This window comes from Orcinus orca, chromosome 4, assembly GCF_937001465.1.
Source record: "Orcinus orca chromosome 4, mOrcOrc1.1, whole genome shotgun sequence".
Lineage (NCBI taxonomy): Eukaryota > Metazoa > Chordata > Mammalia > Artiodactyla > Delphinidae > Orcinus > Orcinus orca.
This window is the reverse complement of record NC_064562.1, coordinates 80088749-80102023: the sequence shown is the minus strand read 5'-3', so window position 1 is coordinate 80102023 and position 13275 is coordinate 80088749. Positions and strand designations below refer to the sequence as shown.

General features: G+C 44.0%; 1 protein-coding gene across 2 annotated transcripts in view; it reads left to right on the top strand.

Moving 5' to 3' along the window:
- The first annotated feature begins 5669 nt into the window (after window positions 1–5669).
- Window positions 5670–13275, top strand: part of TMEM165 (transmembrane protein 165) — a 26224-nt gene continuing 18618 nt past the window's right edge. The window contains exons 1-2 of one of the 2 annotated variants that reach the window (XM_033425405.2): window positions 6007–6143; window positions 7981–8100. In XM_033425405.2, the coding sequence (XP_033281296.1) occupies window positions 7990–8100 (111 nt within the window). In that variant the 5' untranslated portion in view covers window positions 6007–6143; window positions 7981–7989. Of the gene's footprint in view, window positions 6144–7980; window positions 8101–13275 lie in introns of both variants that reach the window. The other variant, XM_004268261.4, reaches the window with a different exon arrangement.

Genomic DNA, 13275 nt, shown 5'->3' with positions numbered 1-13275 from the left:
GTTCTGACTGGAAGGGTTCTTGGTGAAGTAAAGACTGATTTTTTTTTTTTTTTTTTTTTTGCCGTACGCGGGCCTCTCACTGTTGTGGTTTCTCCTGCTGCGGAGCACAGGCTCAGCGACCATGGCTCACGGGCCCAGCCGCTCCGCGGCATGTGGGATATTCCCGGACCAGGGCACGAACCCGTGTCCCCTGCATCGGCAGGCGGACTCTCAACCACTGTGCCACCAGGGAAGCCCTAAAGACTGATTCTTATCTTTGGCTATGAATGAACTCAACGACACTAGGATGCAAGGAGAAAGTAAGATGAACTCTGTCTCTCAGAATCAGGCTAAGGACAAAGAAGGCATAAAAGACCCTTCAAAACTGCTCAGGCCTTTTGGGTGTGGAATGAGGCTAACCTTCAAAGGGGAAGCTATGACAAGATTAGGAATCTGTGTTTTCAAGCCAAACTATGTCTATGTCTATATCTAGATTTGTCTTTGCCTTTTCTTTTCATTCTCAGAATTTCATTAAACCAATGATTCATTTATATCTGAGTGTCTTCAATGGCCAGGCACTGTTTTAGACCTTGGAAATACAGTGAGCAAAACAGGTAGGATTTCTGCTCTGATGGAGCTTACCTTTTAGTTGAGGGATACAGATAATAAATATAACAAGTAAAAAATTAGATAATCAAGGTAATTTCAGATAGTGATAAGTGCTATGAAAAAACTGAAAAAAAAAAAAAAAGAAAACCCAACTTAAGAAAAAAAGAAGGTGAGACGGAGAGCGACAAGGGGGAAGGGAGCAATCTACTTTAGATGGATGGGCAGGAAGTTCTCTTTTGAGGAGGTGATATTTACCGTGAATGACCCAAAGAAGATCTGAAAAAAGAGTACTCTAAGAAGAGAAACAGCAACTACAAAGGTCCTGAGGTAGAAGAAAGCTTGGTTGGGCATTATGAGGTAGAGAAAGCCAAGAGATGAAGTCACACAGCAGGCAGGGGCTAGATCCCATCGAACTTTAATTCAGACTTGGACTTTATTCTAAGGGCATTAATTGGACTTAATTATAAGGGCATTTAGAAGCCATTAAGATAATATTAACCAAGGGGATGAAATGACTTATATTAATTTTGAAAGCTCTCCCTGGATGCTGGTTAGATTATAGATTGGCAAGAGTGCAAGCAGGGAGGCCAAGTGGGCGTCGTTTTAACAGTCCAAGTAAGAAATGACACCTAGTTTGGACAAGGTGGTAATAGTGGAGATAGAGGGGAACAGATTCAGGATCTGCTTTAGAGGTAGAGACAACAGAACTTGGCAAGTGGATTGGATATGGAGTAGGAGAAAATGAGAGGAATCTAAAGGGGTTTGCTGCTTCCATCTACTGAGATGGAAGCCTGAAGAAGGAACAGCTTTTTGGAAGAAAATCAAGAGAACACTTTGTCCCATGCTTTATTTGAAATGCCTGTGAAACAGCTAGATAGAGATGGTGAACATGTTGTTGGATAAATAAGAATTCGTGGAGACATATTTAGCATCCTTTTTGGAATTTTCAGCCTGCTTGTAGAAACCTAGGAAAGTCCAAGAATGACCCTAAAAGGGCAGTTCCCCTTTCCTCTGGACCAGTGGAGGTGCCCTACAAGGTCCAGACCCCATCATCTAAAGGGTTTTAGCATACCTACGGGTAACGATAGGCTTCATTTCACATAGTAGAAGTGCTTTAAAGAGTTGTGCAGGTCCAGCAACTTGTAAATTGCTCTCTGTCATTCACTTACATTTCAGTTTGCCAAGCACCTTCTTAATTTTGAATGATCTTCAGTTGACTGTTAGCAGGAAGTTTCTGGTTTCTGCTTCCCCCTCTCCTTTCTCATCACTTCGTGCCCTGGCTTTTCTAACCAGCCTTTCCTCTGTAGACTGTTTCAAGTTAAAACACTTATAGTCACCCTTTGATGATACTGGAGTGCAGGGAGAGGTGTCTAAGAGAGCTCAGGAAATAGCTCATCACCTCTTCCTTACTTCTGAAAAGCTGAGGAAGAAAACAAAGAGTGAGACAGGCCCCCAGGAGTGACTTTAGGTCTGGGAGCCAGGTGTGCTGAGCTACTACTGAATTTCAGAATTAAGAGCTGTCCCCATCCAGTTCCAAGCAGCTCTGGACTGGGAGCAAGCAGACTGCAGGGAGAGCAGCAGAAACTTGTTTTTCCCTGTGGGCTGCACCTTCCAAGAGGACAAAGGTGGCAGAACTGGGCCCAGTATGCTCAGTTACTCTGCCCAAATTTACTTTCCATCATCAGAGGTGAAATGGTTAAGCCTCAGAAGCCAGGGAACAATCCTCCTCATGGAAACTTGGAGTGGAGAGAGGACATTCTCCCCTGATGATAATGGAAATGTTCACCATTAATTGGCTGCTTTTATATGTTTGGCTTTTTAGTAAGTAGGACACAGTTAAGTTCAACAAGCAGATATCAAGCACAATTCTGCCACTTATGAACTGTGCGATTTTGGGAAAGTTACTTGAGCTGTCTCAAATTTCTCATTTGTAAAAACGAGTTTAAGAGTACCTGCCTTGGGGACTTCCCTGGTGGCGCAGTGGTTGAGGGTCCGCCTGCCGATGCGGGGGGCACGGGTTCGTGTCCCGGTCCGGGAGGATCCCACATGCCGTGGAGCGGCTGGGCCCGTGAGCCATGGCCGCTGAGCCTGCGCGTCCAGAGCCTGTGCTCCGCAACGGGAGAGGTCGCGGCGGTGAGAGACTCGCGTACCGCAAAAAAAAAAAAAAAAGTAGAAGAGTACCTGCCTTGAAATAGAGACACAGATGTAGAGAACAAACGTATGGACACCAAGGGGGGAAAGCAGGGTGGGTGGTGGTGGTGGGATGAATTGGGAGATTGGGAATGACATATATACACTAATATGTATAAAATAGATAACTAATAAGAACCTGCTGTGTAAAAAATAAATTTAAAAAAAAATGAGTACCTGCCTTGTGAGATCATTCATGTAACACATTCAGTGCACTGCATGGATCAGAATAAGCACTCAGTAAAGATTTCCTGCTACTATTACTACTGTAATGATGGCTATCACTATTAGTAAGTTAGGAAATCAGCTAGGTGCCAGGGATATAAAAGATATAAAAGACATAATCTTACCATCTGAAGCTCAGTAAGGAAAAAAAACATTAAAATAGTGTAGGGCTTCTCTGGTGGTGCAGTGGTTAAGAATCCGCCTGTCAATTCAAGGGACACGGGTTCGAGCCCTAGTCCAGGAAGATCTCACATGCCATGGAACAACTAAGCCCGTGCACCAAAACTACTGAGCCTGTACTCTAGAGCCCGCAAGCCACAACTCTGGAGCCTGAGTGCCACAACTACCGAAGACTGCGTGCCTAGAGCCCGTGCTCCACAACAAAGAGAAGCCACCACAATGAGAAGCCCGTGCACTGCAATGAAGAGTAGCCCCCGCTCACCACAACTAGAGAAAGCCCATGCGCAGCAACGAAGACCCAATGCAGGCAAAATAAATAAATAAAATTTATATTAAAAAAAATACAGTGTAATGCACATGTAGTAGGGTTTCTTACCAGAAGGGTGCCTACCAGTGATAGCATTTTAGTGAGACTCTATCTATGCAGGCCAGGACAAAAATAAATAAATAAATAAAAAGTAATCTTGGAATTGCTGAGCCTCCTACATCCTTATTGGTTGGGGTCAAGTAAGTACCTCTGTTTGCAAGAAAGGTATCAGGAAACTGCCTGTGTTTTTAGTTGTTTTGTTTTGTTTTGTTTTGTTTTCCAAAGGAGTTAGTTACCAGTGAGGAATAGAACAATGATAACTCTAAATCCTCAAGGTGGTGAAAGCTAGAACCAGCCCTGATGTAGCACTCCTGGGCATGGAAAGAGCTGATCACTTCGGAATCTGACACCTGGAGCCTAAACTGGCTGAGAAGCCTGAGGGCCCTTGGATCAGGGTGTACTGGAACAGCCTGGAAGAGCCCCACTCTGGCCAAGATTCTGACACTGTCACTGACCCCACTGTGCAGGTTCCCCCTGAGGGCAAGGCTTATGTCTGTTTACATCTGCTAAGAGCTTTGCTGCCTTGCCCTTGAGCCACCCCTCACTCAGTGGCTGGTGCATAGACATCCTCCAGCTTAACCCGTAAGTCCTCATTGCCACATCTGCCAAGGTGGCTGGGAGTCCAGCCATGAGTACTTCCTGTTAGAGAGCTCTGGAGTGTAGGGGCCCATTCCAGAAAATAAGCCAAGCACCTTCCAGGAATCCAAGAGACATGGCCAGTGTTGCTGCATTCACCCTTCTGTCTCACTCATTAGACTGAGCCACCAGACTTCCTTTCAGTTACCTCTTAAGCTCAGCAAATGCTGTAGGCGTAAAGGAGAGGGTGTTGGAGGGAGGATAGTTCACACCTCTGGGTTCTCTACTAGTTTGTGAGACTCAAACGTTTGCATCCTAGGGATGAACTGGGAGGCACAATAGTTGTATACCAAGCTGTACGGCATCCTAGTTACTAACACAGTGATAGAAGCATGCATAATCTACAGTAGCATGAAGCAAGGACTGATGAATTCTGTAAGAGGAGGTGTTGGGGGAAGACTTCTGAGTGGTCAGGCCTGAACAGGTTTTGGAAGTATGAGTAGGAGTTTACAATGACAGAAAGGAAGAAATTAGTTACAGACAGGAACAGCATGGACAAAAGCTTTAGTAACCCATGACATAACATGGTATCTTCAGTGAATTCAAAGTAGGTTTGTCCACTCTTCCACAGATTGTTTTGTTGGATTAATTTCTTGTTCCAGTATTTACTGATAACCTTCCTTAGTTCTTCACAAAGTACAGGCTTAATATATATAAATATATATAAAGTATTTATAATACTGCCTTGGCCTCAAGGTTAGCACAACCTTAGTCTCACTTCCGATAACTAAATAGCTCAACTTTTAAAAAATAAGATGTAAAAATATTCTCAACCAATCATCCTTTCCTATTTCCTATGCTTGCCCACCCCAATCCCCATCCTTCAAAAATCCTAAACACTCAATTTCAAAAGCCAAACATATTAAGAGGCCAGTCTAGGATAGGTGTGGCACAAAACACGTAAAACGAAAAGGCGTTACAGGAAAAGGGTAATGTTAGATGTTTTTGGTCTGGGGGCGATTATAGGCAAACAACATCTAAAACAAGGCTTGAAATTTTTCTTGTTATTTCTTAAGTCTCATCTCAGAGGTTTGTTTTAAATAATCGCATCCTGACGCTCTAAGCACATTGTCCTCAGTAGATCGCCGGGTCGGAGGCGGCACCGAGAATCGGTGAAGGAGTGCGGAACCCGGCTAAGCTGTGGCAGCTCCCGCAATTGCCACGTAGCCAGGGCGTTCGAACTAATTTGACATCTAGGAAAGGCTAAGAGACAGGCTGGACTGGATATTAGGGCAAAAGACTCAGGAGGGAACAAGAAGTAAAGAGCCGTGCGGTTCTGGGACGGTGGACAGACAGATGGGAAACGGGTCCCAGGTGGAGCGCGAGAAGGATGCGAGGCGAGGAAGGTCACGCAGCGACCTGTACCTCGGGAGCGCCGGGTCCAATAGGAAGAGGGCGCGAGTCGCACCTAAACCTGCCCGAGGACGTCACGACGCCGAGGCGGACGCCGGCCAATGGGAGGCCATCATAGTCAGGGGCGGAGCCCGGAGGAATTGGGCCGGGCTGCGCTGGGACAGTTCGCGGAGTCGTGTGGCCACCGTGGGCGAGGAGAGTGCGAGTTCCCGGCCACGGTCGCCGGCCTGACCTAAGCCTCACGTCCGCCCTGGCCACTTCCCGCATGCTGCAGGCTCCTCCCTGAAAGGTGGCGGCTAGGCGTGGGGGACGCGCCCGGGGACGGCTCGGGGTCGAGGCTTCCAGTCGCCCGCACTTCCTCTTGAGGCGCCCGTGTGCGGCTGTCTCGGCGGGCGGGATGGCGGCGGCGGCCCGGGGTAGCGGCCGCGCATCTGCGCCCCGGCTGCTTCTGCTCCTGCTGTTTCCGCTGCTGTGGGCCCCGGCCGGGGTCCGGGCCGTACCCGACGAAGACCTCAGCCACCGGAACAAGGAACCTCCGGCGCCTGCCCAGCAGCTGCAGCAGCAGCCCGCGGCCGTGCAGGGCCCCGAGCCGGCCCGGGCCGAGGTGAGCAGGACGGGCCGGGTACCAGGCTCGCCGCCGCCGGAGCGCCGCCCTTGACGCAGGCTGCCAGCGGGGGGAGGGGAGCCCGGCCCCGGCTCCCTGGGGTGGAAGACCGAGGAGTGCGCTTTTCCCGGGTCGGGCCTGGCCTCGCCCGGCTCCTTATGGGGGGAGGGGAGGGGAGAGCAGAGCTGGGAGTCCAACTGTAAACCTTTAGCTCGGGAGGATAAAGATGCTGCTGAGGAATGGGCGTCTTGTTGATCAGATGTATTCTAGAGAGATGGAAATACTCATCCCAAGTAGAAAGTTTTTAACGGAGGGCAGCTGGGAGGCTTTTCGTATTCTCTGAGAATAATAACATGGGCCATTTCATTGTTGAAACAGACTATCCCAAATTGTTTACCAAATTCAGCTTTGCACGACTTGTGATTTTTGCCAAGTGTATATGGATAACGAAGCGTGACTCTCACTTTTTTAAAAACGTGCTCTGGCTTGCAGGAAGTAGCCTTAGGAATGCAGAGGAACAGTCAGTCTTTGACAGTAAGGAGTGCTGCAGCGGTGTGGGATGCCAAGACTAAATTTATAAGTGTACCAGAATCCTGCATTTTGGCCTTCACTAAGTAGATATTAATTAACATCTTAATTTATGTTAATAGAATCAGTCACTAGTGTTCAAAATCTCAGCAGCGTTTTTAAATTTAGTCCCAGTATGGGTCCTGGGCTTTCTCCTCGTTTCCAATTTGAATTCCTGAATCCAGGCCCTCTGTAGTGTCTTCAAGTAGGGGACCATTTGGCACTCAACCCTCCCGTTTCCACCCCAGGCTACCTTCAGCATGTTCCCAGGTAACTAATCTTCCTAAACATTGAATTCCATTTTCCTTCTCAGAAATCTTTAGTGAGTTTCCCGGCATAATGATTTCAGTCCAGCCTCTTCAGCAAGATGTTCAGGTATTTTGGTGATCCGGCTCCAGTCAACCTCTCTAGACTTTTTAGTCCTCACTCCCTTGCGCAATCATATGCTGTACTCAAATCCAAGACATGCCATGTGCTCTGTTGCTAGTCTCTCCAACAAAAGGCCTCTAAATAAAAGGGCTTTAGTGAGCTTGAAGCCTACTGATCAGAGCCTTTCCCACCCTTCAAGAACCAGCAGATATCTCCTCTCCATGAAGACTTCCCTAAAATTTCCGGGCAAAAAGTTATTTCTCTCTCCTGCCTGTAACTTGTGTGCTCAGCTGACCCGGCTCACCATTTCCACTTCTGAAATTGAACTGAAATGGTGATTCATGAAATTCATTCTTAGTGTTCATCATTTAGCTTTCTGCCACTTAACTCACTATCAGAAGTTTATTTTAAAGTGGTAAATATTTTGGGTTGTGTAACTTTCCAGGCCTTGCATTAAAGTTTTAGTCATATAGTGGTTTTTGAGATACAAATAATGGTAGGTATGCTTATCGATACCTTTTTAGACAGCTAGGAGAAATATAGTCGTGTGAAAAAAAAAGGCAGCAGTATCCAGTGACCATATTTAAGTGTCTTAAGGATGCTTGTCTTTAAAACTGGGGGTGTGAAGGGAAGGGACAGGCACAAAATAGTATGATTTTTGTCTTTACTATTTTGATATATTCTCTGTGGTTCTTCTTAGATAGGAATTTACTCTTTGTTCTGTATTGTAGTGGAATCTAATTATTTTGTTTTAATTATATTTTCACATAACTTTTTGTTATGGCTCAGTGTCTTTTTCCCTCTATGGTATTATAGTATATTGGAAGAGATTTTCCTTTCACATATTTTCTAAGCTATGTAATGTAAGTATCATTTGCTTTTTTTTTGGTCCACTTGGCAGAAGTAAAATATGGCCAGAGTTCAGTTTAATAGCCACGTAAGCAAGGATTCAGCATCACTGCATATCCGAAAGTTTCAACTGTTTTGCTTTGCAACTGCATGGAGCAGATCTTTTAAAAGGGTAGGATGTTTAAATATATGCTTTCATGCCACTGTGTGAGTGTGGACTTATGAAAATGGAGAGGAAAAAATGTATTGGTAAGCTTTCAAATATAAGATGTATTATAAAAATGTAGTTGTATCTTTTTTTTTTTTTTTTTTTTTTTTTTGCGGTACGCGGGCCTCTCACTGTTGTGGCCTCTCCCGTTGTGGAGCACAGGCTCCGCGACCACGGCTCACGGGCCCAGCCGCTCTGCGGCGTGTGGGATCTTACCGGACTGGGGCACGAACCTGCGTCCCCTGCATCGGCAGGCGGACTTTTAACCACTGCACCACCAGGGAAGCCCTGTAGTTGTATCTTATAGGGTGCTTTAAAGCAAGATTACTGAGATCCTTTCGTTTATGCAGTTTACTTCTAGTGACATACTCAGTTTTTTTTCTTATCCTTCCTTGGGCAGAGTATGTAGTACAAGAAGCATTAAGTCCCTTTAGTTGGGGGAAATCAGCTAGATTTAACAGAGGTAATTTATAATTTGCTGCGTATTCTGGAAGGGCCAGTGAAGGACTGCTCTGGTTGTGAAGCGCTGTTGATAAAGCCGCAGAAGCCGGTCACTCAACCCCGTGCACATTCTCCTTACTGTATTTCTGCTTTACCGTTTCTTGGCATTTCTTTTGTCTATTATCTTCTAACACCAAGGCCTTCCACACAATATTTTAAACTTTCTTCCATTTTCATTAAGTTGCAGTCCTGCTCCATCCAGTCCAAACTCCCAATTCTAGCCTCCTTACAGCTAAGACTGATGCCAAGGGTATGAAGACCCTTGTCTTACTCATGATTGCTGTGTCAGAATGAAACGATCATGATGTTACTGCATTTATTTGTTGGTGTTCTGCTGTCAAAGCCATTCATTAAAAAAAAAATCAGTGAAATTAAATACACTTAATACATTTCAAATGTCAAAATTTATAAATACATTATGAAACAGTCACATTCATAAAAACAAAGCTGTTTAAAGATTCATTAAAATAAAAATGTATTTAGAAAAATGTAATTGTTAAATATATTATTCTAATATGAATTAACAGTAACATTCATAAAAATATTATTTAAAAAACAACAAGCTAGGGCTTCCCTGGTGGCTCAGTGGTTAAGAATCCGCCTGTCAATGCAGGGGGACACGGGTTCGAGCCCTGGTCTGGGAAGATCCCACATGCCGCGGAGCAGCTAAGCCCGGGCGCCACAACTACTGAGCCTGCGCTCTAGAGCCCGTGAGCCACAACTGCTGAAGCCACGTGCCTAGAGCCCGTGAGCCACATCTACTGAGCCCGTGTGCCACAACTACCGAAGCCTTTGTGCCTAGAGTCCGTGCTCCACAATGAGAAGCCTGCACACTGCAGGAAGGGTAGCCCCTGCTCACCGCAACTAGAGGAAGCCGGCGCACAGCAATGAAGACCCAACCCAGCCAAAAATAAATAAATAAAATAAATGTATGGGGAAAAAAGTCAAACATCCACAAATAAAAGGTGATAGTGAAAATTTATAATAAAATATAATTTTATTTCCTTTTGTGTGTGTGTGTGTGTACGCGGGCCTCTCACTGTTGGGGCCTCTCCCGTTGTGGAGCACAGGCTCCAGTCGCGCAGGCTCAGTGGCCATGGCACACGCGCCCAGCCACTCCGCGGCATGTGGGATCTTCCCGGACCGGGGCACGAACCTGTGTTCCCTGCATCGGCAGGTGGACTCTCAACCACTGCGCCACCAGGGAAGCCCTATTTGTTTATATTAATGCAGTCTTTTAAAACCAAGATTATCCATGGTGTCATTGTTTAAGTTACACGTATATTTTTGTGCACATTTTTCCAATTTCTGAAAGGTTTTTCTGACTTCATATAATAAAGTAATGGCAAGGAGACAGTTCTGAGACAGTTCTAAGCGTTTTCCTGTGACTTCTTTATCTTCAAATAATCTTACCTCTTGGGTGGTAACTTTTGTTGAGGGACTTTGTTTTTGCAGGGACATCAGTCTTTTTCTTGGTAGCAGGCTCTAGCTTTTGTTCCAAAGAAAGCATCTTCATCTTCTCTAGTTCATCACGTGTAGATAATTCTGATGCAGGTGTCTGTATCAATTTCATTACAGTCACGTATGTGTTCATTTGAGCCCTGGAACTAGAATAGGAATTATTTTTTCATTGTTAATTGTTATTTTCATCTCCTGAAGAAAATGAAAGAATAAAAGGATACTCTCTAAATGAGGGAGCTTTTTAACAATTTTTCAATTTGGAACTAATTTTAACTTAAAGAGTTTTATTCAGTAAGTTTTTTGGTTTTGTTTTCTAATTATAAGTTGTTGACCCTGCTATCAGGATGTAAATAATTTGGGTTTCAGATCAAATTAAATGATCTGAGTTTCAGACCCAAATTAAAATACTGAAAGGGTGGTATTTGTACTAAGGAAAACACTGTGTTTCATTACTTTAACACTGTGTGACTAGTGGAATGCCAAAATTGGAAATATAGTCACTGCTGCATGTGACTGTCCTTTACTAATCTAAATATTTGCTTCTATGCCAGTACTTTCTGCCTTTCTTCTGAATTGGACAAAACGATCACCCTTTCCATATTTCTTTCTGTCCATGTGCCCATTCTCCTCTGACCTCCAGTACTTTCCCTACAGTATCTTTATTCTCTCCTTTTCTTTGGTTCCTTTCTATCTGCTTACACATGCCCACAGGTTTCTCCTGTTTGGAGGGAAAAAAAAAAGGCCAATGACTTAACTCTACTTGGCTGCATTAGTTTCTGTTCTTCAGTTTTGTAAATGAAATTTTTAACTAGGGAATTAGCTGCTTTTTCACATTGCTTTAGTCTTCTGTTATCTGGCATCAGCCCATGTCTTTACATTGAAATTTCATTTTTGAAGGATACCTGTAACCTACTTAATTGCTAAATCCAGGGCTCTTTTTCAGTTCCTGTTTGACGCTATTATCTATCCACTTTTTTAAGACTCCTGATGTATCTTGGTTTGTATGAACTTGAGGAAATGGTTTAACTCTATTGGTTCTCAGCTTCTCCTTTTGTGTTAAGTTGGGATAACAGCTTTAAGGTTTTGAGTATCAAAACAATGTATATGGAAATGCCTGGCCTTTAGTTAGCAGCTCAGTGAAATGGTGATTGCCCCTAACTTGAACCATCTGTGGTGTTCTCCTGCCTGCGCCTCTAAATATCTAAGACAATTTTGTTTTCTCTTTTTTTCCCCCCTCCACACCTTCCTTAAATATAGACATTGTCTAAGGTTCATTTTTTCAATGTAATCTCTGCCTTTGCAAGACTAGCTGATAAATTCAGGTTGCCAGCAACCAAATACATACCTTGAGGCTGTGCTGGCCTAAACTCAGGTTTTCATTTCTGATGACTTCTTGGAAAGCTTTATTTGAAATGCTTTTTATCCTCAAATTGAACATGTGTGAAACCAAACCCCTTATTTTTATTCCTCTTTCCCGTATACCTTATGGGAATATGAATAGCATCTTTGATTCTTTGCCTTTAAAAAATTCTGTTAATTTTTCTTTTTCATCATGTGCAGAATGTTTTCCTTTATTTTGTCTTCAACATTGGTCTTGTGCAGCAGACCTCCTACTTCTAATTAATTGGTCCAGTGGCCTGTATTCTCTATATTCTCTACTTTCTGTACCGATCTGTTAGTCACAGTGCCTTAATTACATTTGTGTCTTCTACTCAGAAACTTGAAAGGGCTTCTCGCTTGCCTCTAAGCTGGTCCATAAACATACGGGCTTTTCGGTCCGAGCCCAGTTTATCTTTCTTATCTTACCCCAACCATTCATCTGGTGGTTTACTCCCTGTTATCAGAATAAAGCCTGTATTTTCTCAAATTGTCAGTCCAGGGCAGAAGGAGAATGCATGTACCTGATGCATTTTGAAGTTAGCCACTCCACGAGTGACTAGTATGAATCCTGCAGCGACTTTCTGGGAGCCTAATGTAATGAACCTCAGAATCGATTCCTCCGCATTGGTCAAAGGTTGCCCCACAGGGGTTAACTCCTGTATACTTCTGGGTAGTGTAGTGAGGAAGTATGTGCACCGCGCTTACTTTCTGGTTGGATCTGCCTAAAGCTAGTTACAGCCTGCAAGGAATTGGTCCTCCCTAGCTGGAGTAAGAGATTGGGTCAAGAGATTTTTGAAGTGGTGCACAATAGGTGTCTTTAATCATGTGCATGGTGAAAAATCCAAAAGGTACAGAAAAATGTAGAATGAGAAGTGTGTCACCTCCTCTTGTATTCTAGCTCAGGGGTCAGCAAACTGAAGTTTACCACTGACTGGGGTCAGCAAACTGTAGTTTACCACTGACTGCCTGTTTTTGTAAATAAAGTTTTGTTGGAATAGAGCCAGGCCATTCGTTTAAGTGTTACCTATGGCTGATCTCAGGGTGTAGCCTCAGAGTTGGGTAATTACCAAAGAAACTTTATGGTCCCTGAGGTTAAATATTTGGCCCTTTAAGTAAAAGTTTGCCAACACCTGTTCTAGTCATCCTGGTTCCTTCCCTGGCCACTGTTACTGTGTCCTGAGATTTCCGGTTCATTAGCAACTGTGTATATACTTTATATACCTCCCTAACTCACCACCCCATAACATACATACAGTAACTATGTACATAAGATGTACTTTTTTCAACTTAAAAATGTCTTAGTGATTTTTTTATTAGTGTATATAAAACGTTCTTATTTTTAGCCCTGTAATATTCCAGTATATGGAGCTACCATTTATTTAACCAGTTCCTTATGGATGGACATTTAGTTATTTATGTCTCTTAATTATTACAAATGATAACATTACATTTATACGCATTTCTAGGACAAAACGGTTAACTCCCTGAGTGTTCCTACCTCAAACTTTGTTCCAGTCATGTACTTGCTATGACTCATTGCCCACAGTATGCCTGCAGTTTGAGGGAAGTGGGATCCTTAAGGGGCTGGAGTTGTTGAGGTACGGCTTGCTCAAGAGGCTCTACATAAGTTGGGGCTTGAGGAATGTGGATGAATAGGGGCATAATGATAGGAAGGTAGGAAGGGAAGCAGGACTGTGTGACTGAAGGCTTGTGTTACCCCAAAACTTGAAGTGTTCTTGAGCCACACTGCCCAGTACTACAGCCATGAGCCATGTGGCAGTTTTTAAGCACTTGAAA